Source organism: Neolamprologus multifasciatus, chromosome 3 (assembly GCF_963576455.1).
Source record: "Neolamprologus multifasciatus chromosome 3, fNeoMul1.2, whole genome shotgun sequence".
Lineage (NCBI taxonomy): Eukaryota > Metazoa > Chordata > Actinopteri > Cichliformes > Cichlidae > Neolamprologus > Neolamprologus multifasciatus.
Genome location: NC_140441.1, coordinates 37,800,534 through 37,822,944, shown reverse-complemented (window position 1 = coordinate 37,822,944; position 22,411 = coordinate 37,800,534). Strand labels below are relative to the sequence as shown.

General features: G+C 38.1%; 2 protein-coding genes across 2 annotated transcripts; both read right to left on the bottom strand.

Annotated features, from left to right (window-relative positions):
* Positions 1-3,606: 3,606 nt before the first annotated feature.
* Positions 3,607-8,834, bottom strand: LOC146523022 (putative high affinity immunoglobulin gamma Fc receptor IB). Its single transcript, XM_085142783.1, has 4 exons — positions 5,609-8,834; positions 5,208-5,474; positions 4,593-4,859; positions 3,607-3,770 (listed from the first exon to the last, which is right to left on the bottom strand). Exons 2-4 carry the CDS (start codon positions 5,368-5,370, stop codon positions 3,625-3,627), a joined length of 576 nt encoding a protein of 191 aa, XP_084998909.1. The 5' UTR covers positions 5,371-5,474; positions 5,609-8,834; the 3' UTR covers positions 3,607-3,624.
* A 734-nt stretch (positions 8,835-9,568) lies between these two features.
* LOC146523021 (low affinity immunoglobulin gamma Fc region receptor III-A-like) lies at positions 9,569-14,541 on the bottom strand. Its single transcript, XM_085142867.1, has 5 exons — positions 14,332-14,541; positions 13,973-14,239; positions 13,477-13,596; positions 13,192-13,251; positions 9,569-13,021 (listed from the first exon to the last, which is right to left on the bottom strand). Exons 1-4 carry the CDS (start codon positions 14,432-14,434, stop codon positions 13,211-13,213), a joined length of 531 nt encoding a protein of 176 aa, XP_084998993.1. The 5' UTR covers positions 14,435-14,541; the 3' UTR covers positions 9,569-13,021; positions 13,192-13,210.
* Between the last annotated feature and the right edge of the window lie 7,870 nt (positions 14,542-22,411).

Below are 22,411 nucleotides of genomic sequence, written 5' to 3'. Positions count from 1 at the left end.
TAATATATAGATGCATAATGTAATTATGCATCTTGGTCAAAAACTGAGATCTACTGGAATTTTACCACACAATTATCTATATAGATTCCAGAGAATATTCCAAAAGAGGAAATTCCAGTAAGAGGCAGTTCTGTGGGTGAAAATGCCTTGTTTATGTCAGAGGTTAGAAGAGAGAAGCCAGATTGCTTCAAAATAATAGGAACTCAAAAGTAAGTCAACAACTTGTTGCAACAAAAGTATGCAAAACAGCGGCTCTGAAGACACAAGACATCAAACCTACAAGCATGTAAGTTAGTGTGCAAATATATATGCAGCCATCACCTCCTACTATAGTTGTTAGATCACAGTGGAAGATTCATTTCAATTTTATGTATATAGCACCAAATCACAACTAAAGTGGCTTCAAGGTGGTTAACAAACGAACACGTACAAAAGCAGAAGTAGCAGTCCTGCTAAACTTATAAAAACAGGAACTTGCAATAGGTCATATCTCAAATGACCATTTAAAGGTGTGAAGTCTTGCTACAATTAAAAAAGTACTGATTAAATGCAGAATTGTGTATAAACAATGAAAAGAGCAGCGTGTAGAAGAAATACTCCTATTTCTAGGGTGCTGGGGGCTTCCCATGATGCACCATGGCAGGATAACTAAGAGAAAATCCAGGGTTATGTGATCCAGACATAACTGTAAGCTTTATTTGTAAGGTTTGTGAAAACAACACTTAAAGAAAAGCTGCAGTGAATTGCACGATTTAATTCAAACCCTGCAGTGGTCGGTGTGGTCTTTTTTCAGGTGCTTGTTATATTTCACTTCCTGCTCCCTGTGAAGAAGGTTTATTTCCTGTGTGCTCTATAGATTACTGAAGAAAAGATGACTCAATGTTTTAATTCTCTACAAAAAATGTGAAGGGAATCTTTCTTCCAATCCAGTAGATGTCTGATTAAATATTGTAGAATGTTGTTCTTACTATTGGTAGGGAAGATAAACTGTTTTTTTGTTTTTGTTTTTGTTTTTACAAAGTACGACTTTGTAAAAACAATATCCTTGCAACTGGATATCTTCAGTCACCCACTGGTATCTCTAAAGTTCTCATTATGCACCTTATTAGTGAGAAGTCATCATGACACCTTAAAAAAAAACAGCTGAGTGGAACAAAATGAAAGTACAAGAGGTGTGTGTAGCTTAATAAAAGCAGATGTGGTCTGTCTGGTAAGTCACGTAATGACTGTTGATTTAAGAGTAAGCAGCTTATTTAAGTCTAACAGTGAAACCTCTGCCTAACATCTTTGGTGTGTCTATGCAGGACACTATGCTTAGAAGGGGCACATTTCATTACTAGAAACAGAAACTGGGTCATTTTTAACTCAATTGCATGTTTAAAGTAATTAAAGTTCATTTGAAACCACACTATCTCATCTACGTGTATACTAAACCACCAAAAATATCTGCTCCAATGAGCATTTGCAGATAATGATGGTGTAATAAGCGTTTGCTTTTATTCTTTTAATCAACTTATTAATATGCGTTTCTTGTTTTGTTGCAGCCATATGTGAGGTCAATTTTAAAATATATAGCCCCCTCGAAGTGCTTTATATTTTAAGCAAAAGACTGTATTTTAATACACAGAAAACCCCAACAATCAGAAAACTCGTTATGTTCAAGAACTTGGCAGCAATGGGGACCATCTGCTGTGACTGAGTAGGGCCTGAGGGGAGAGAAAAGAGAAAAAAGACACAGAAAGATACACTGTAGAATAGAGTTACAAATGTCTTTGCCACGAAAGACATTTGAGGGTAAGAAGATGCAGCAATGATGAAGATGAAGGCCACACATCTCAATGACAAACCTGTGTCCACCTAAGAGGAAGGAGGAAGACAGAGCTCTCAAAGCCAATGGACAAGAGCCCCAAAGAACTAGAGGAAATGGGCAGCCAATCCTGCTAGAGGCTAGCTAACAAGAGCCGAGAAGAGTCTCAGGCCAGATGTCTAAGACCCACCAGATACAAGTTGTAATATTTGTTTATTCGGAAATTCTTATTAGAGGTATAAAATTAAAATGATTCATTAACAATAAAAATAAATATATACCGGCTTTATGTCCAGTATTGTTTAGTGATGAGTATCACAGCACATGAAGCCTCAAAAACCAGGATTTCAGGAAGTACGTTAAATACAGAAACCACTTAGAGAGCCAAAGAAATTTCAGTTCTTAAAACCAAACAGAATCAAACAAAAACAAACAAAAAAACCCTACAAATTTTTAGTTTCAGTTCCTCATGCTCAAACAATAATATATTGTGTCTAAAGAAGTCTTAAATAGAATTTCAGTGTCAGAGAGGAACGTTAGTTAAATACCAACAATAAACACCAAAAATCTAACATAATACCCTACTTTCAAAAAATGTAAATTACATTTTTAGAGATATCTAAAAAAAAGATCAGTAAATAAATCAGGGGATATTGTTTCTGTGAAGATTCATAATGTGTGTTACTGTCACTATCAAAATGATAACACACTGTTTTTATACACTGCAATCCCATTAACACATTCAATTAACCATTGGGCATTTCTGAAACCTACACACGACATTCAAATTAAATTCAGCTCAAGGTATATGACGCATAAACTGGATCTAGAATTTTTATGGGGTTTCTAACAATATAATATATAATAATACAATTAAGAAACAGATTTAGTGGAGTCCATCTTACATCCGCTTCTAGTACAAATGACATCACACATGGCCTTTAATCTACATGATAATTTTTTTTTAATAAGTCAGAAAGAAGTAACTGAATCATTTATTTGTTCTTCCTTTCATGACCACAGTAGTCTTTCACTGAGCTCTCTGCAAACATGCAAACTCTGTTGACAGAACTTTGGAGACACTGTGGTTGTATCACAGACTTAAACACTGAGAAGATTAAAAGACATTTAAACTCATGAGATTGTGGCACGTAAAATAATTAATATACACGACTGATCTACTTCTATGCCCAAAATACATAGTTATACTAGACAGATAATGTGTGGTTTTTTTTCTTTGTTTTGGGTTTTTTCTAACAGGTCCATGACAAAATATCTAAACAGGTTAGCTGGTGATAAAAATATCTGTCTATATCTATATATCTATTCAAAAAATTATCCTCTCTCCCCTGCAGATGGTCTTTACCCTTCCACGAATGCTCCTCCTCTTGCTCCTTGCGTCTCCTTGGTAGATCCTGCACTTGATGGCAACATGCTATTGGCTTGAAGATGGCCTCTAGTGTTGTTCCCCACATCCCCCACAGAGTTCACAGAGAGATGAAGGCTCTTAGTCCTGTTGATCTAGGATCCAAGTGTGGGGCATCAAGTCATAGGCTTTCTTGCAGTCAATCCAGGCGGTGCACAGGCTGGTCTTGCAGTCTCGGGTGACTGCTCTGTTTACCAGTGGTAGACAGAGCAGTCTGTCTAAATTGCATTTATCCATAGAAATAATTTTCAAAGGCTTCTGTTATTATATATATATATATATATATATATATATATATATATATATATATATATATATATATATATATATTCTATCATAATATAGAAAATGTATTTTTTACAATTTTGTTGCTTACAATTGTGCACATTTTCTATATAGCATGGTCATTCCAAGGCTGACGTTTTCTTAACACCACCAGCAGCAGAGTGACCCATAAAATGGTGCCAACAGTTCTTAGCAGGAAGTAGAGCAAAACAGGAAGTTGATCATAACAAAGGAGAGTCACCATATCATTGTCTGTAAAAAAAAACAAAACACAACAAAAAACATCCTTAATTTGTAAAATTTGGGTTTAAATAACCAATTATTAATTGTTTTTGTCAAAAAAAAAAAATACTGAATTTACAATATAAAACTCTTCGTCTAGAGGACAAATGATGCCCCAAAATGATGCTCTGTCATACTTTCAAATACATGCATCCACTGTACAGGCAGGTGATACAAGCCCAGTTATACTGACAATGAGTTTCTTTATTAAAGCAATAAAAGGGTCAAATATTCCAGGTGAGTGAAAACATTTCAGTTTATACTGGGTAAGTTATGATGCTATCATATGATCACACTGCCAATTCTAATTACATTAGCACATGCAATGAGTTCTTAGTGAATTTCTAATAATATCTATTATTAATGCATTTATTCTGCATTAAGCTAGCAGAATAAATGCTAACTATTGTCTACTCTTTTCTAGTGGTTATATTAGGTACAGTTTGATTTACTAAAGCATTGGAGTATGTCATGTAATATAAGGCACTAAGGTTTTTTTTTTCCCCAAAATGCCTGTTCTTGGTTTTTGCAGTTTTGCAGTGTCTTTACAGAAACAAACCCTCCAATGTTGGTTGGAAGCTTTTGTCTCTCATTTTAAAGAAGTGATTATTTGTCTCTTTGTCTACCAGAGTTCCAACTTTTAGTGGGGGATTAATATATGTCCATATTTTATATGAAGTGTAGGCCTCTAACAGCCTGAAAAGTATGTGACCGGAAACACATCTCAAAATACATTACACCACACACACACACACACACACACTTATGTATACCAGTAATGTGTACTCTCACCTGTGTTGTCTCTGCTTCTGACAGCCAGCCAGCTCTCAGGTGATTCTCCAGCTCCAGAGATGTTGCACTTGTAGAGTCCTTCATGAGACTTGTTAATATTGCGGATGATCAAAGTGCTGGTGGAGGTGCTCTTGATAAAGAGGCCATTTTTATAGAAGGATATGGAAGTGGAGGTTTTGGTGAAATCTGTGCTGTTTTTACAGCGCAGACTCACAGTATTTCCCTCCACCACAGGAATTAAAGGACTTTCCAGGATCACAGGACCAGCTGTTATAATTATAATATATGGCATAATTAGACGTTTATAGCTCAGCACAAATGAAAATCATGTGTTTGAAACCTGTTTCTCATAGGATTTGAGCACTTTGATGTCTAGTATGTTATCAATTTTTTTCTGTGACACCCCTGTTGAACTCTAATTTTCTTTCTTTTTTTCACTTGCACAGGCCAACACTTAACATATATATAATTATCAGAATATTTAGCTGATTTCTCAACAAGCTCTGTATGGTGGTGTACTTTAGCTCATAAAACACATTTTAATATGCAATTCACCACAGATTTCTTTACCAACATAAACATAAATGTCAGTGAACACAGATACAGTAAACCTACGTGAAATGGTGATGTTGACAGGGCTGCTTTTCTTTCCATCTCCGCTCTCACACCAGTACTGTCCGCTGTCTTCAATATAAACATTTCTGAAGATGCAAATGGACCCACTGAAAACTCCCCAGCTAGTCCCACACGCTGTATCAACATCTGTTGCTTTCCTCATTAGTTTCCATCCAGGAGACACATCAAACTCCTTACAGTCAAAAGACACTGTGCTGTATTCATAGTGCTGAGAAGTGTTTGGAACAACATGAGGAAAAGCTGAATCTATTGACAAAGAGAAAGACAGGACCATTAAAAATATGTCAAGTGACAATTAACAAATCAAACATAGAATCCTGACTGACATTAATCAGAAAGTTACTAAATTGTGCAAAGGAATCAAATTAACTTTCACTTACTTGTTTGAGCATCACAACTATCCCAAATTTGTATCACCAGCAGCAGCCAGGTATTTATCACTGAAGAAAAATAACATGTGAAAGTTTTAAAGATAAGTGAATAAAAGACACATTTAAATAAAATATAACTCAACTTGACCCATAGGTGATCTTATGGCTTTGTTAGACTTTGGAATCAATTTTGCTGAATGCAAAATTAAAGGCTATGACAGAATAATGTGAATTATATACTATAGTCTTGATGGTAATATGTTGTCAGTGAACTTGTTTATAAACCTACCCGTCCCAAAAGGTCCAAAAAATAAATAATATTATAATAATATATCAGATTTGACTGCATCACTGTGACTTGTCCATCAGCTTCCAATAAATATATTTCTGCTTTAAGTATACGGTATTTAAGAGAGAACAATATTTATTAAGCTGAACATATCAGGACATCTGAAAGGACACCTCGTGGGAACCTCCTAGATTAAGTGTTTCAGGCATGTCCTGAATACAGAAGCAGACCCAGAATTTGCCGGCGAGATCATGTTTCTCAGCTCGCTTGGAAACTGGAGATGGTCGAAGAGAAGGTGGTGTAGTCATCTCTGCTTAGATTGCTAACCTGTACTGAATCTTTTTTTACTCCTATTCTTTCATGTAAATTAGTATATGTTCAATGCTCCCCTGGATAAAAAAAATCATGACCTTAGTAGTCATTAAATAACCCTCAAAAAAACAAATTCACAGCCTCTTTTTACACAGTTCGAGAAGTGTTGTGGTTGTACTGCAGATAGTTTGTCAGGCTGAAATACTAAGATTTAAAAAAGAATAAACGAGTTGCATAAATATGAATATAGAGACGCTGTGTGGTTTGGAAACTCTGCAAAGGGTATGAGCAGCATTCATGTCTGTAAAACTTCACAGCCTAATGTGGTCATTGAATGAATTTGTATTTCTTCTTATTAGACTTTGCATGTAATCCTGCTATGCTTTGTGTTTGGCCAGAAAACAGCATTGCACAAGGCTCATCACCAAAATCATCAAAATACTGAATATGTTTTAAAGAAAAATGAAAGTTACGCTCACAGTTGGAGATTCTGATATTTGTAGAATCAATAGTGCTGATACTCTTCTGGCGAAAGTTTAATACTAATGTATTGAGCTACAAATGATTACAACTGCTAGATAAAAAGCAGCAGCAACACCTCAGATGTGCAACAAACTCAGTACTCACACGATCTAATGCAGAAAAGCGTAACCTTCATGTTGTCTTGCTGACAGATCATCACAGTGATATGCAGTTTAATATAACTAACAACCTCTTCCTGTTTGGCTTACTGCTGAAGTATAGAGGTGTCAACTTTCTACTGTAGCATGAGGTCTTGTCTGGTATTATGACCCCATACACACAACTGATCTGCCCAAAAAATAGCTTTACAAGATACCTCATGGGAACCTCCTATATTAAGTACTAAAAACCAACTAAAGCATGATGATTCTGGAGCTCCCCAGTGCAAAATTAAACCTGTTGTTGCATATTATCTCATGTCGCTTGGTTGTTGGTCAGGAACAATGACTAACATTTTATCTAAAAAAAAATGGTTAAGTCAGGAATGTTATTTTAATAACAACACACACGGGGAGCAATGAGAACAAAGCAGTCTAATGACCACCACTGTTACAAATATTTAGATATCCAAAGTGACCCAGTGACCTCTACAGGGCATGTTCGGCACACACAATCATACTAGATTAATTTGTGTACAGGGCTCCTACTAAAATGGCAAATGACAAATTAGTTGCTAAACACAATGCATAACTTCATTGCTATTCTTTTAAATTGTCTAACATATGAATTTAGTGAAAATCCATATCTTTTGGAGAGAGATGCTTTTCCCTGGCGGGCTGGATGGCCTCTTCTGGGCAGGTTAAGATGTGGCACCTTGGTGGCTGGGGTTAGCTGGTTTCTGGTTAGGTCCCTCCTTGAGCAGGTGTGGTTTGTACCCCCCCTGGCCATTTTGTCGTTTTTTAGTGGGTTGGTCCAAGTTAGAATGTCCGGTTCATGCCTTGGGTCCATTGGGAAAAACGTTATTAACGCTCCAATTGTTAACGCTCAGGGCACAGAGACTCAGAGGTAGGTAGTAACGAGTTACATTTACTCCGTTACATTTACTTGAGTAAGTTTTTGAAAAAAATTACTTTTAAAGTATCTTTTTTGCATGATACTTTTTACTTTTACTTGAGTACATTTGTGAAGAAGAAACGGTACTTTTACTCCGCTACATTTGCAAAATTCGACTCGTTACTTTTTAAAAAAAATAATTAGTTTAACACATTAGATAACATGCCACCAGTGGAGTTTCCGGTAACTTTTTTAACAATCAGATGTGGCCATGCAGTCACATGACCAGTTTGAAACTGTGGCGGGCAGAGCGGCCCGAGCGTTTCAAAGTAGCAGACACACGGAAAGAAGACACATGGCAGAGCCAGTTGTCTACGCTAGAGCTGAAGAGAATGAACACCCTTGGCCTCATATACTAAGAATGTTTCGCTTAAAAGCAGTACAAAAGAACAGCTATGTCTTCAGTGTCGGTGTCTTCAGTGAGAGCCAAAATAAACCAACTTTTCAGCGTGAAACAACTCAACTCGTGTAACCTGAGGAAATGGTAAGTTTTCTGTAAATATCTTTTTAGCTGTGGTTAGCTGGATGTCAGTCTTATGTTACAACAGTTGTGTCGAGCTCGAGCTGCGAGTCATATTTTCGGCGCTACGTTGTAGTGAGAGAAGTTTGTGGGTTTTTTTGTGCAGCTTCGGCTGCCTGGTTAATGACGCTAGAGTTCCACGCACATGCAAACAGCTCGTCTCTACTGCTTTAACTGTTAAAATAGAAGGCAATACTGCGGCTCACAGGGTTTATTATGTGAAACAGCAGCTTGTTTAGTTTAAACAGTCTGCATTAAGATGGGCAAACACCATGCGATTTTTTTCAGTCGCGTTATTCAGCTCCTGCTCAAACTGTACAATTGAATCTCAGGGGTTAGAAGTACAGAGGTCACGATGCAGGGTCTCACACTATACGGCCTGATGCTCTGATGCGACCTGAGTGCTCAAACTGTGCATTCATAACATGAAGCTTATCATACAAAATCTGTCCTTTGCTCTCCCTCTTGTCTTTCACCCACTCAAACAGACACAATATAAATATTATATTGTTCAAACGTGAAAGGTATATTGTTAGAACAATAAACTTTTGTGTTTGTGCATGCGCAGTGTGAGCTGCTGCGTTGATCTTGCGACCATACAATTGATGATTGGGAGCTGGTCGTGAGGTGTTAACTGCTTTTTGTTACCCCATGTATACTACACGATGCACACACAATTAAGGCGAAACTCGGGCCGATCCCCAAAACGGTTGCGCGACTGAAAAATCGGCTCAAAATGGGCCAAAAATTGCACAGTGTATGGTCAGCTTTTGGAGGCTAGCTCCAAACAAACATCCGCAGCTTGGCAGTGTATACAGCACTATAATGACCAGACCTAATTCTTTTGAAAACCTTACATCTTTCCACGGGTCTCAACTTCATCGGACATCACCTAGACTCAGAGCTGGATGAGGCCAGCACAAACAGCAGCCTAACCGACGAAGATGATGAATCCATGAGGTCAGAAAAGCCAGAAGCAGGGGAGCTGGAGAGGTACCTTTCATGTCCATTCACTGGAGGTGTGGATCTATTGCATGGCTTTCCTCACATCAAGAAGCTGTCAATCAAAGTCAATACAGCTCTTCCTGCATCTGGAGCTTGTGAAGGACTTCCTAGTCATGCAGGACTCCTGTTCACTGCTAAACAGTTAGAGCTTCACAGAAAGAACCTTGAGAGCAAACTGCTGCTGAAGCTTAACCATCACCTCACTGAGTGAAGAAATGGAACATTTTTGCTAAATATGCAGAAATAGATGCACACCCATACAACTGAGCTGCCTTGTATGAACATATGTTGAAGATGTCTCGTTCTAATGTTTTCTCTGAGGCTGCTGTGCCATTTGGAGCAAAAATGAATATAAAGTTTACAGCATATCTTGTCACTGGAAATTGTTTGCACTGTTTATATATTTATATTATTTACTGTAGGTATTGGTGAAAAAAGCTTTATGTTGTGAAAAACTGAAATCTGGAAATTAGAATTGTTGTACCTTATTTTGTTGATGTTTTTACATATATTCCTTTTGAAAATACTAAAATTTGTATATTTATTTATTTTTATTTGTCTGATAGCATTTATTTATAAAATAAATCGGACATTTCAAACAGTTACTCGCTACTTGAGTAGTCTTTTCGCCAAGTACTTTTTTTACTCTTACTTGAGTAACTTTTTTGATGACTACTTTTCACTTTTATTTGAGTAATAATATTTTAAAGCAATGCTACTCTTAATGGAGTACAATTTTTGGATACTCAACCCACCTCTGCAGAGACTAAATCGGCCTTAAACACACCATTTATATCCATGGAAAAAGGTAAAACCAGAATTACAAATACAATTTTAAAATACCCCTATACAATAGCAGACCTGTCTCCTCCTGACGCCGCGTCACCGCACAGTCCAGCCACACTCCACACCTGAACACGGCCTACCTCGTAGCACCGCCCTGAAACAGACAGGCACGGGCGAGCAATATTGTCGGCATAGCCGCTGCGAACCGTGTGTGTGTGTGTGAGATAGAGAGAGAGAGAGAGAGAAACAATGGAGCTAAAAAGGGAGGCCAAGACACTCTAGAACCATGAGGGTCACAGTTTTCTTTGTTTAATGTGGACATACAAGCTGAAGTCATCTGTTAGACTTCCTGTTTTAACCACAATTTATTTTAATTTGTTATAATATAAGTTATAGCACACTTGGTTAAATAAAATATAGACCAGCTTAGTGAGAAAGACATTTTATACTGCAAAAGCTGAGAAATCTTTATGAAAAAAAATCTTGTAAATGTATTATTTGTATATCACAGAAAGTTACACCAATACAAAGTAAAAATATTCTAAAAAATTTAAAAAAAAACACAAAACACATGATATGTAAGGATAAAAATCTTTATGGTGAGAATTTTATTAGTCTGTATATATTATTTTCAGTGTAATCTATGATCAACAAAAAAGCTTTTTGTGTGTTTCTGGTGGCTTCTATAAATGAGCTTTTAGTTGTATTTTTCTATTGTGTGGATGCATTCTCAATCATCCAGGAAAGTAAATCTCAGAAAAGTTGATTCTGTTCATCTGGACATAGCGTTTTGTGGGAGAAACGTTTCGTCACTCATCCAAGTGACTTCTTCAGTCTCAGCTGACTGCAGGATTCCCCAATCTTATAACCAGTATATTTGCATAATGACTGAAACCAGCCTACTGAAGGAACAATGGGCTGGAAGGTCAGTTCCTTAATCATAATTATGCAAATTCTCATGACCATTGATCAACAACCACTGACCAAAACCCACTGATCAAAGACCACTGATCAATGGCCATGAGTACCATTCACAGAGAGTTGGGGAATGGCCGCAATCACAGTATTGTAAGATGGCGAAAGATATACCACATCAAGGCACATCAAGAAGGCCCTGAGTAAATGTGGTTATCCCAGCTGGACTTTTGTCAAAGCTGGAAAGACACCTAAAGAAAGCTCCAGCCGATCCAGGAGAGAAGGACAACCGCTGCCCAAGCGAAAACCTGTAGTGATCCCGTATGTGTCAGGAGTATCGGAACAGTTGAGACACATTTTTTCTAAACACCGGGTCCCTGTGGCTTTTAAACCCCAAAACATGCTGCAACAAAAATTGGTCCATCCCAAGGATCAGGTCCCCCGACACAGAGTAACATAGAGTACGCTGTTAAGTGCAAGGAGGATTGTCAGGATTTATACATCGGGGAAACCAAACAACCTTTGGCGAAGCAGATGGCACAACACAGAAAAGCTACCTCGTCACCATCTTACAATACTGTGATTGCAGCCATTCCCCAACTCTCTGTGAATGGTACTCATGGACATTGATTAGTGGGCTTGAATTTGCATAATTAAGATTAAGGAACTGACCTCCCAGCCCATTGTTCCTTCAGTGGGCTGCTTTCAGTCATTATGCAAATGTACTGTTTATAAGATTTGGGAAAACCTGCAGTCAGCTGAGACTGAAGAAGTCACTTGGATGAGTGATGAAACGTTTCTCCCAGAAAACGCTACGTCCAGATGAACAGAATCAACTTTTTGGAGATTATTTTGCTATTGATTTTACAAATTCATTTGTCTGAGTATCATTGGTTTCACCTACTGTTGATCATTCCCTTTATGGAGAGTATTGTCATAAAATCATTTTTTTTAGGTTTAAATCCAGCTCTTTGTGCAAAAAAAAAGAAAAAAAAAACATTTTAAAAACCTTTTTTTTGAAAGCATGTTCTTATTCACTTAAACTGTGTCCTTCTTTCAGATGTTTGGGCCTTACTGAACTGCATGTAGTAGAACCTGTAAAAAGACTGCTGACAAAACCCCGTCCAGGCCCTTAAAATATACATGTGTCTAGAGATGGCGGTTTTTAATTTTTGGCAACAGCCTTTGCAAAGATAAATGTGGAGACAGCAGCATGTCGATACATTATCACACCTATGTTTTGTTTTAACCTCAAGGGTCAAGACATCATGAGAAACTACAACCACAGCCCCAAACCTCAAATACATGTTTCAAATAAAAAGAGAAAAAAAGCATATTGAAAAATATATTTTAGATGTTTGACAGTTAGAATGATTCTACTTTCACCTGACTGCAAAAAGATAAATATACATTTAATAATATAATGATAGATGACAAATACCTCACAGGTTACTTGTTTGTGAGCAAAGTTTTCAGTACACCTATGTTTAAAGACACATTTAATCCTTGTCTTGCTGGCTGACAGTAAAGGCATTCTTCACCAGCAGCTGCAAGAGCAGAGCCATCATTACAATAGTTAGAACAACCTTTAAAAGGAGACGAGCCTCTCTGTGAAGCAAAGGCACCAGAAAGTACATGTAGTCATGTATTGACAACATGAATTTCCCACAGTGCACTTATTTCACTTTGGAGGAAAAAAGCCAGTCTTCTAAGTCAGCATTTTAAAGTTATTTTAAAGTTAAATGGAAGTGCAGCAAGTAATTCAACAGGGTTAAACCCATATCTTATTTTTAACTGCATCTGTATAAGTATAAATCATAAGGAAGCAAGTCTATGTCTCAACTCTGATAGCCAGCTTTCTCTGAATTGTCTGGCCCAATTAGAATATGCACTTGTAGGGTCACGTGAAGATTATACCACTTTTTATGGAACACTGGCAGGAGGCTGGTGGACAATGTGTTATTATTGCAGCTTATTCCTCTATCACATTATGAGCAGGACTCTTGGATCACAGCATCAACTGAAAGAGATAAAGTTCACCAATATCAATACATGTTGATCAAAATTAATTTACCTCTTAACATTTACCAAGTCGAGAACAATGTAATTTTATTACAATGTAATATATATATATATATATATATATATATTTTTTTTTTTTTTCTTCTAAGTGCAGCAATGAGTACTTACCACTTCTCGTGGCACAATTTCACTGAAAATGTGAGGTCAGAAGCAAGAGCACACTGAGCACTGGAGGAAGAAAGAAAGTGGGCATCACGTTTACATGCTGTAGATGGTTGGAGAAATGTTGGCTATATATTGCTTAAAACAGTATAATATTATAAACAAAAGTGGATAAATTAAAAATAAATAAATAAATTAGTTTTAGTCATTAAAATACTTGAGGGTAAAAGAAACCAATTAGGGAATATGTTACAGACTGTAAAATTTACTGTCAAGCACAACATTATATACCCAGTTGCTGCTTCCACTGAAGTAGTCCCAACACCAGCAGCTGCAGAGCCAACCCAACCGTCACAGCTGCGCACCGGAAGATGTAGAAATTGTGTGAAAAAGCAATTTCTTCATGAGATACTGGAAGAATAAAAACACAAAAAGAAAAAAATAAGATTCTTTAGGGTTGATAAGTCATTCTGTAAAAGTTAACTCTGGTTCCCCCAGGAAGTCACCATTCTTCTTTCTGTTTCAGAACAGCAATATCATTAAACTTTTAATGTTTAGTGTACATTTTGCTTTCTTCATTTTAAATTTTGATCAACTTACTATTTTAAATGCAAGCCCATTATAGTAGCCAGGATTCCTGTGATTTAGTAAACATGAATAATATGTTTGAAGCACAGCAAGGCTCAGATTAAAGCACACTGAAAGCGTGGAAGTTCTGTGATTACAAATTCATCCATGCTACTAATAAACAAATACATTGAAAAAAAATGTAGAAAAAAAACCATACCTTCCCCTGCATTCAATTTCCTTCTGATAGCCACCCAGGTCTCTGGTGATTCTCCAACTCCATGTATTCTGCATTTATAGAGTCCTTCATGAGACTTTGAAACATCAGGGATTTCTAGTTTTCCTTCATATCTGGTGCCAATGAAGAAGTTATCTTTGTAGAAATCTGCTGTGAAATTGGAGGACGTCTTCCTGTTTCTACAGTGCAGAGTAACAGCATCTCCCTCCCCCACAGGATGGACAGGACTCTCCAGTATCACACCACCAGCTGAAAATGTGAAGAAATGTAGAGATTTATAAATCTGCAATGGCTAATCACAGAACTTTCAATTTTACATTTTAATTCTGATAATAACATACCTGAAACAGTTATACTGACAGCATTGCTCCTCTCTGCCCCACTCTCACACCAGTATTCTCCACTATCAGAAGCAAAAGCATATTTGATTCTGCACCTTTTCATCACAGTGCTATTTGAACATTTCGAAAGGACTTGCCGACTGTTCCTCACTTTCAATTCGGCTGAAACATTAACCCCTTCACAGGTAAAATAGACTGATTCATATTCAAAGAGCTGCAGTCTGGATGGAGTGATATGAAAAGGTGAATCTGAGAAAGAAGGAAAATGCAGTAATCTGCTGAGTTCCCAAAGATCCAAAAATTGAGGTTTACCAATCCGAACACAAAATCCAAGTTTAGTACAAAGTAAGGATTTAGGCAAAAGGGCTGAAAACACGACTTCAATTCATGCTACTTACAAGACATCGTAGAATAACTTGTATGCACATGTGCCGTCATCACCATCAACCCTGTAGAAATAAACAGATTTTTCTTTATAAAGATGATTTACATACTAATATGTATTATAGACACAGTATAATAATATTGAATATATTTTTTAAAGAAAACATGTTGTGGTAGAATAAGAAGTAAGCCCTTGCTACACAATAAAGAAAACAAAAACAAGTGCATATTTAAGTAAAGTACATGAGACAAGAGACATACTGTACTCACAGAGTTTACTGTAGAAAAGTATGACCTCCATGCTGTCTTGCTCACTGTGACACTGAAGCAACCTTAATGTTTAATATGCAGCTGAGGTTTTCTGCTTCCTGTGCAGGGTCACTTCTGGTGTTGAGCAGACTTTAGAGAAACATTTTTAAATACTGCTGCAAGTGCTTCACAAAAATACATTTAAAACTTGAATTAAGGCAAAAAAAGACAGCAGAGAAGTGTGTTTAGTGTGACTGCGTATTAGTTTTTAATGTGGATGTCGACAGTGCAATATATAACGAATCACGGTGTAATTTTTGGAGTGATAGACTAGTTAAGTTAGTGGCATATACACTACCAGTAAAAAAAAAATGACCCACTTTCTCATTCATTGGTTTGTGTTTGTTTTCATGAATTTTTACATTGTAGATTTTCACTCAAGGTATCAAAGCTATGAATTGAACACATACGGAATTATATAGTAAATGAAAAACTGTAAAATAACTCAAATCTTGTTTTATATTTTTAGATTCTTCAAAAGAGCCACTTTCTGCTTTGATTAGTGCTTTGCACACTCTTGGCAGCCTCTCGATGAACTTCATAAGGTAGTCACCTGAAATGGTTTTGAAGGAGTTCCCAGAGATGCTGAGCACTGCTGACTCTTTTGCCTTCTCTGCGTTCCGTCTGCAAACCACTTCTATTGAGTCTAGGTCAGGTGGCTTTGGAGGCCAGGTCATCTGGCACAACCCCCCATCCCTGTCTTTTTGGTCAAATAGCCCTTACACAGCCTGGAGGTGTCTGGGGTCAATTTTCTGTTGAAAAATAAATGAACATCCAACTAAACGCAAACCGAATGGGATGGCATGTTCCTGCAGGGTGCTGTAGTAGCTATGCTGGTTCAGTGTGCCTTCAACTTTGAAGAAATTCCACAATGAACCCTGACAAGGCACACCTGTGAAATAAAAAACAGGTGACTACATCATGAAGCTCACTGAAAAAAGGCCAAGGGTTTGTAGCGCAGTCAACAAAGCAAAGGGTAGCTACTTAGAGGAATCTAAAATATTAAGCATTTTGAGTAATTTACCAATGTTTTCTTTGCTACATAATTCCATATATTTGATCGCTTCAATATGTATCTACAATGTAGAAAGTAATAAAAATAAAGAAAAGGGTTAGCTAGTGGAGATACAGGGCTTAATGGGCAGACCGCCACTGAAACTGATTCAAGAAATGAAGACAAGATGGAAGAGCACATTTGACATGTTGCAATAGTTGTATGAGCAATGTGAGCCAGTGGGAGCTGCACGTCCCAACTTGTGTGATCATTCCACTGACAAGCTTTATGGCGTTATTCATGGATGTATGACACTCCTTCAATCATTTGAGCTTGCAACAACAGAGCAGTCAGAGGAGGAGAGAATGCAAACAAACTGTCTGCAAAAATGAAACCTGTAAGACTAGAGCCCACAATACAGTTACATAAGTTGCTGTGAGAGTATAACTATGTGTAGTTACTGCATAATTGGCCATAAAAATCAGACTGCGTCTGTTAATTTTATTAATATTTCACTGTTTGTTCTTGTTTTGTACATTAGGGTCACACTTGAAGGATTTCCTGCACATCAGATGTGCGACATATGAATCATTGCGGGTGTTTGACTTTGGGCACACTGCTTGACCCAAGTTTCAAAGGTTTTGCATTTGGACCTGCGGTTAGAGCCAAGGAAGCATAGAGGACTCTGACTCTGGTGTGCTTTGACTGACGCACATCACCAGATGGTGAGCAGTTTTTAATTAGAGTATAAGGTGATATATACAGCTGTATATTATTTTTTTGCCAGCAGTTTCTTTAGCTACATATATGCAACAAATTCCACACAATTTCTGTTCAAAAAAATTGTTAAAGGATAAATCCTTCCCTTTTCTTGTTGTCATGTTGCAAGAATGTCTTATATATGCTTAAGTTAAGTTAAGAAAGTTATCGAATGGGCTGACATTGATACATTGTCTTTCTATTGTTAGTCTGCACTTTTACAGTTATCTGCATTTACTGCTGCAGCACGGTTTTTATCTGGTAGAAGGAAATTTGAGCACATTACTCCAGATCTGGCCTCCCTGCACTGGCTTCCAATTTTTTTTTAATTCTTTTATTGGTTTTTAAATCCTTAAATGGTCTGGCACCTGCATATTTGTCTGATTTGCTGAAGCCCTATGTCCTCACCCGTTCGCTCCGGTCAGCTGAGTAGCTGTTGCTCTTAGTCCCCAAATCACGGCTGAAACTGAGAGGAGACCATTCTCTGCTGGCCATTGGGGTGGGGGGGCTGGGAGTAGGTGTTGGCCGTCCGATTGGGATCTGGGATGCGGGGCCTCCCTGCTGCTGCAGAGCCGGGGTGGTGTGCTTGCCTCCACCCCGGGGGAAAGGGTAAAATTTCCTGGGTCTAGGTGCTGTTTCCCCCTTTGGAGCGAGGGCAACTGGAACCGGGGTATAGAGTATGTTTGGAGAGTGTGATTGTGTGTACATGTCCATTTGTGTCTATCCTGACGTTGGGTGAGTGCTGAGTATTTGTATATGTGTGCATGAGGGTGGGAATGCATGTCTGTGTCTGTGTGTGCCTGTTTCTCTGTGTCTATATGTCAGGTCGGGTCTTAGACTCCACCTCTCTGGGAACTCCCAGGCCCTCCAAAGTATGGAGACCTATCTCCCCTCACCACACTCCCTGCCAGTGGCTGATGCCCTCGGGGGTCGGTGCGTTGGTGGTTCTTGGTGTCCGAGCTGGGCGCTCAGGTATGTACAAGCTCACTCCCGGTGGCTACTTGGCGGGGCCTGGCGCCTGTTGCTTGGTCAGGCCTCTTCCAGGGTGTGGGGGGCCCTCGGGCCTCCGGCCTCTGGCCCTGCGGCTCGATTCACTCTGGCAGAGCCGGCGGGCACGCCAGTGCAGCCCCGTCTGGCTTATGCTCCGTGGCTGCTGGGTGACCCCTCATCTGGGGCTCTCCTCAGCTCTTCCCAGGAGGGTGGCACGGATGCCCCTCCGGTGGTCTTCCTTGGGCTATCCATGCCTGCTTCATGCCCTGGGGGACGGAGGTATGGCTCCCTACACCCTCTAGCAGACCATTACATGGGGAAACCATTTGAATACAAGCGCGCTGACCCACACAGGTGTGCACACGGGTGTTCACTGTTCATAGACATAAATTACACCTTTCTTGGCTGCTACCTCAAAGCACATTGTGCGCTGTCGGTCCTGCGTGCTGCACAAAAACATTCAATATTTAGTATTTACTGCTGTTTACACTTAGCTAGATTAATGCGATGGTGTTGTGTTTAGTATGTTGCTTTGTTTTGTTTTTTTTGCTTGCTTTCTCTTCTTTCTCTTTTTAAGTGCCCTTTCTCACTTCCTTCTTCTCTTCTGTTTTTCTTTTCCTTCATCTTTCTTTCTCCCTTTCCTATCCCCCAGTCATGTCTGTCCCATCTGTAACAACTGAAAATAAAATAAAATAAAATAAATAATAACAACAAAGGTCAATCAAATGGACCAATACGGCTAGGCCGTGATGATCCATTTGGCAAAGTAAATCCATTGGGCATCCTTGTTGGCCTTCAGACAACAATTCTGACGGCTAAAGAAGCAAATGGGACAGGCAAAAAAAAAAAAAAAAAAAAGAAACTGAGAGGAGACCGAGCGTTCTCTATCGTGGCTCCTAAGTTTGGAATAATCTTCCTCTCCACATTAGGCAATCGACATCAGTGCTGGTTTTTAAATCCAGATTGAAAACACCTTTTTATTCGCTGGCTTTTGACTCAGTGGTTAACTGACTTGTATTTACCTATATTTTATTGTTTTTGCTATGTTTATTATTTTATCGTATTTATTATACTTATGGTATCTATTATATTTTATTGTTCAGCACTTTGGTCAGCCTTGTGTGTTTTTAAAGTGCTATATAAATAAACTATGATGAGGATGATGATGATTTAAACATTTAGCCAAAGCCAAAAATTCGCGTAGATTTTTTTAACATCAGTTACTGGGGAGTTTTTCACAATTCACATAAACTCTATGAGCTGAGATGAAGAAATGTGAAAAAGGACAGTAGACTCATACAATAAAAGGACCTGGTTGTTCACTCGACCAATTAACTGGACTGGATTAACAACAAAAATACCATCTACAGGAAAGGACTGGGCAGGGTGTATCTACAATGGACACTTGCAAATTTTGGAGTGCATGAGGATCTTTTGAAGCCCTTCTATGAATCTGCTGTGGTGTGCTGGGGCATCCGTATCTCTGGGACAAAAGAAACAGAACAGACTGATCAAGAAGACATCGCAGATGCCCACTTAAACAGTGGAGATGGAGGCTGAGCTGTCACTCCAATCAATCCATTCTCTTCTATTTATGCTTATCAGGGTTTCTGGGGGGCAGAGCCTTCCCCAGTTACAGTACAATAGGGCAGTGGGCAGAGTACACCATGGACAGATCACTAGTCTGTCACAGAGCTAACAAAGAGACAAACAATCATTTATATCTATGTGCATTTTTTTTTGTCTACATTGCGCATAGGCAACAACCAATTAACCAACCTCTTTAGGTCAGCGTACCCGGAGAGAACCCACGCGAACATGGGAACAACAAGCAGAAAGGTCACAGCTAGATGCTCTAGTTTAACTCAAAACTGTCTTGCTGTGAGGCAAGTATTAACCACTGCACAATACTGTCTTGCGGTTTACAGTGAAGGGATAGTTCAGTAGTTAGGGTGGTGTTCTCATGTTTGGACATGGTCTTGTTCTTCTGTAAAAGTAAATTAGTCTTTCTCTCTTTTTATCCTCTGTGCATTACATTGTATTTTGTGATGAATGTTGCAACAATTGCCAGAAATGTTGTGGAGGTTTTTTATCCTGTTGTTGTACTGAATCCTTCACCATAGCTTGTGACATATGCTGCATGTCTCTATTTTAAATGGAAATATTCATCAACAATAATTGTTTCACCACTCCTTTGGATACTGTACGCACTACAGTTATTGTCAGTTGATTGCCTGGGCTCATCTTTCATTTCACATAAGACTAAATGTTTATAATAATTCTCAAATAGGTTTATAAGTTCATACGTTTACAATAACAATACACGTTAGGCACTTTTCTAAACACTCAAGGTTACCTTAGAAAAAATAAGTAAACGAAAAAACAAGATGAATATTTTTAGAGTGGCCTAGCCTTAAATTACATCAGATTAAGATGGTTTGATATGAAGTTAAATATGCTGTTCATGCTCAAAAACCTTCCATTGTGGCTACATTCAAATAATTCAGCAAAAAAGAGAGAACAAAGGGGGCAAAGCCCATTGGTTTAATTTGTTACACAGGAAAGTTTGGTTAGTTTTTTTTAGTTGTTTTATTTTTTTAATTAATAAATTAAATTAGAACTTAAGAAAACTGTATTCTACATACTCATGTTGTCTTTGTCTATTATTACAATTTGATTGATAATCTGACATTTAAGTGTGTAAAATGTGCAAAACCTAATAAATCAGGAAGGGGATAATCCTTTTTCACAGCACTGTATCTGATGTATGTTTGTTCTATCCCTTGTTTTCCTTTGAAAATACTCGTACATTGTTCATACATTTACAATATGCAGATATTTTGAGATACCTGCATTTAACAAGTTCACTCAAGTCACCTGGATACATACAGAGAGAACTTGAGCACAAGCAGGAGTACAGAGTCAATGATGGTGACACAATGATAACACACTCAAGTACCAACAAACAAGAACTGAAACCAGGGTTATAAAACACTGCGGATGTGATACAACAGACAGTGACAAAATATCTTAACAATCTGGTTCTGTCATGTCTGTGTTTTATACAAATCTGTCCAGTCCAGTCTATTACACATACCACAATGTGATTAAAAAGTATAACATCTGCTATTGGTTAAAACTGATAAAAAAATACATACAATTAACTTTTTTACAAAAAAGCACACACTCATTTGAAGCCCACTCATTGGAAGCCCACTCATTGGAAGCCCACTCATTGGAAGCCCACTCATCTTCAGCGTGTTGCACCATCTCCATGGTGACAGCTGGTGGTCTTACTGCAGTGGAATTAGGAAACTGTAACATAGTTTGTAACTTAAAAAGGAACTTTAACTGAGCTAAAAACTGCTTAGCATTAAAGCTGTACTGTAGGTGTAGTGTTTTACACTGGATTTGAGTAGTCAGTTGCCCTGCATATAACACATATTGTATAATTCACCTTCATTCATCTTAATACTAGTTTGTATTAGTTTATATACATTGATTTCAAACATATATGGTACGTACAATTTTTTGATGGTTCCCAGCTCTGAAAGTTATCAGGCCAGTGAATTGCTGTTAAAATAATTGTGTTATTGTGTAAATTTGTGCACATTTTCTACAAATGAATTGGCTGCAAACAACGATAGGTAACTCATTAATTATCAAAACTAGTATATATAAGGAAAAGGGAGCAGCAGGGAATTTATGTATTTATAGTTATGCTTAAAACAAGAATTACAAATCTATCTTCCTGCAGCAGTAAATGGAAACCACAAGATCAGTGGCAATGCAGTATGCAGATATAACCGCTAGATGGCATTAGAGTCTGACCAGAAAGAAAGCAGGAATAAGAGGCCAGGAGTTGTTAGTCACAGAAGAAGCTGTGAATAAGGGAAAACACATGTGAATACAATAATCCACATATTTTACAGAAATAGGCTAAAGGTTGTGTGGTTCTTGTGTGACAAATTTAACTTTATAAAAGTATAAATAGTCTAAATACATTTACAGGTTTTCCAATTTTCCAAATCCTCTAAATTACAGGAAATCAATGTTTGTTTTGTAAAGTAACTAAAAGTGGGATTCAAGCTATTTATTATTACTATACCATTATTTGTGTTGTGAAAATATTAAGAAATGACTGGTGTCCACTTGTGACCAGTATTTTTACATTGTTTGCCCTTACCCTATCAGCATTGTTTACATGATCATGTTTACTCCTCCACCCAAGATTATTTCAGTTAAATACTACTCTAGAGTGGTGTTTTTAACCCAGTCCAGTTTATTCTCTGTGTGTACTCCAAGGTTTAGTCCTCCACTATGTCCACGTCAACCCCCTGGATTTAAACAGGGGTCACAGCTTTCCTGGTAGCAGTCAATTCTTCTGTCTTTGTCACATTGAGGTGCAGATTATTCTGCTGCTCCACATGAAACAAGAGTCCACCATAGCCCAGTCTCATCACCCTCACCGATGCATCCAACCACCGCAGTGTCATCAGAAAACTTCTGAAGATGGCAGGTCTCTGTGCAGTGGCTGAAATCTGTGGTGTAGTGGATGAAGAGGAAGGTGTGCCACATTTCTGTGGGAGGCGGCACATTTCAAATACCAGGAGAATCTCTCACTGGGCTGACAGCGTCAGACCA

Excerpts from the sequence above, each read along its gene's own strand:
- LOC146523022 (XM_085142783.1), bottom strand. The coding sequence starts at position 5,370 with ATGAGGAAAGCAACAGATGTTGATACAGCGTGTGGGACTAGCTGGGGA. Across the intron at positions 4,860-5,207 it reads TGTCAACATCACCATTTCAC|CTGGTCCTGTGATCCTGGAA; the intron begins GTAGGTTTACTG and ends TAATTATAACAG. Across the intron at positions 3,771-4,592 it reads CAGAAGCAGAGACAACACAG|ACAATGATATGGTGACTCTC; the intron begins GTGAGAGTACAC and ends TTTTTTTTACAG.
- LOC146523021 (XM_085142867.1), bottom strand. The coding sequence starts at position 14,434 with ATGAAAAGGTGCAGAATCAAATATGCTTTTGCTTCTGATAGTGGAGAA. Across the intron at positions 13,597-13,972 it reads GAAATTGAATGCAGGGGAAG|TATCTCATGAAGAAATTGCT; the intron begins GTATGGTTTTTT and ends TTATTCTTCCAG. Across the intron at positions 13,252-13,476 it reads TCAGTGGAAGCAGCAACTGG|TGCTCAGTGTGCTCTTGCTT; the intron begins GTATATAATGTT and ends TTCTTCCTCCAG.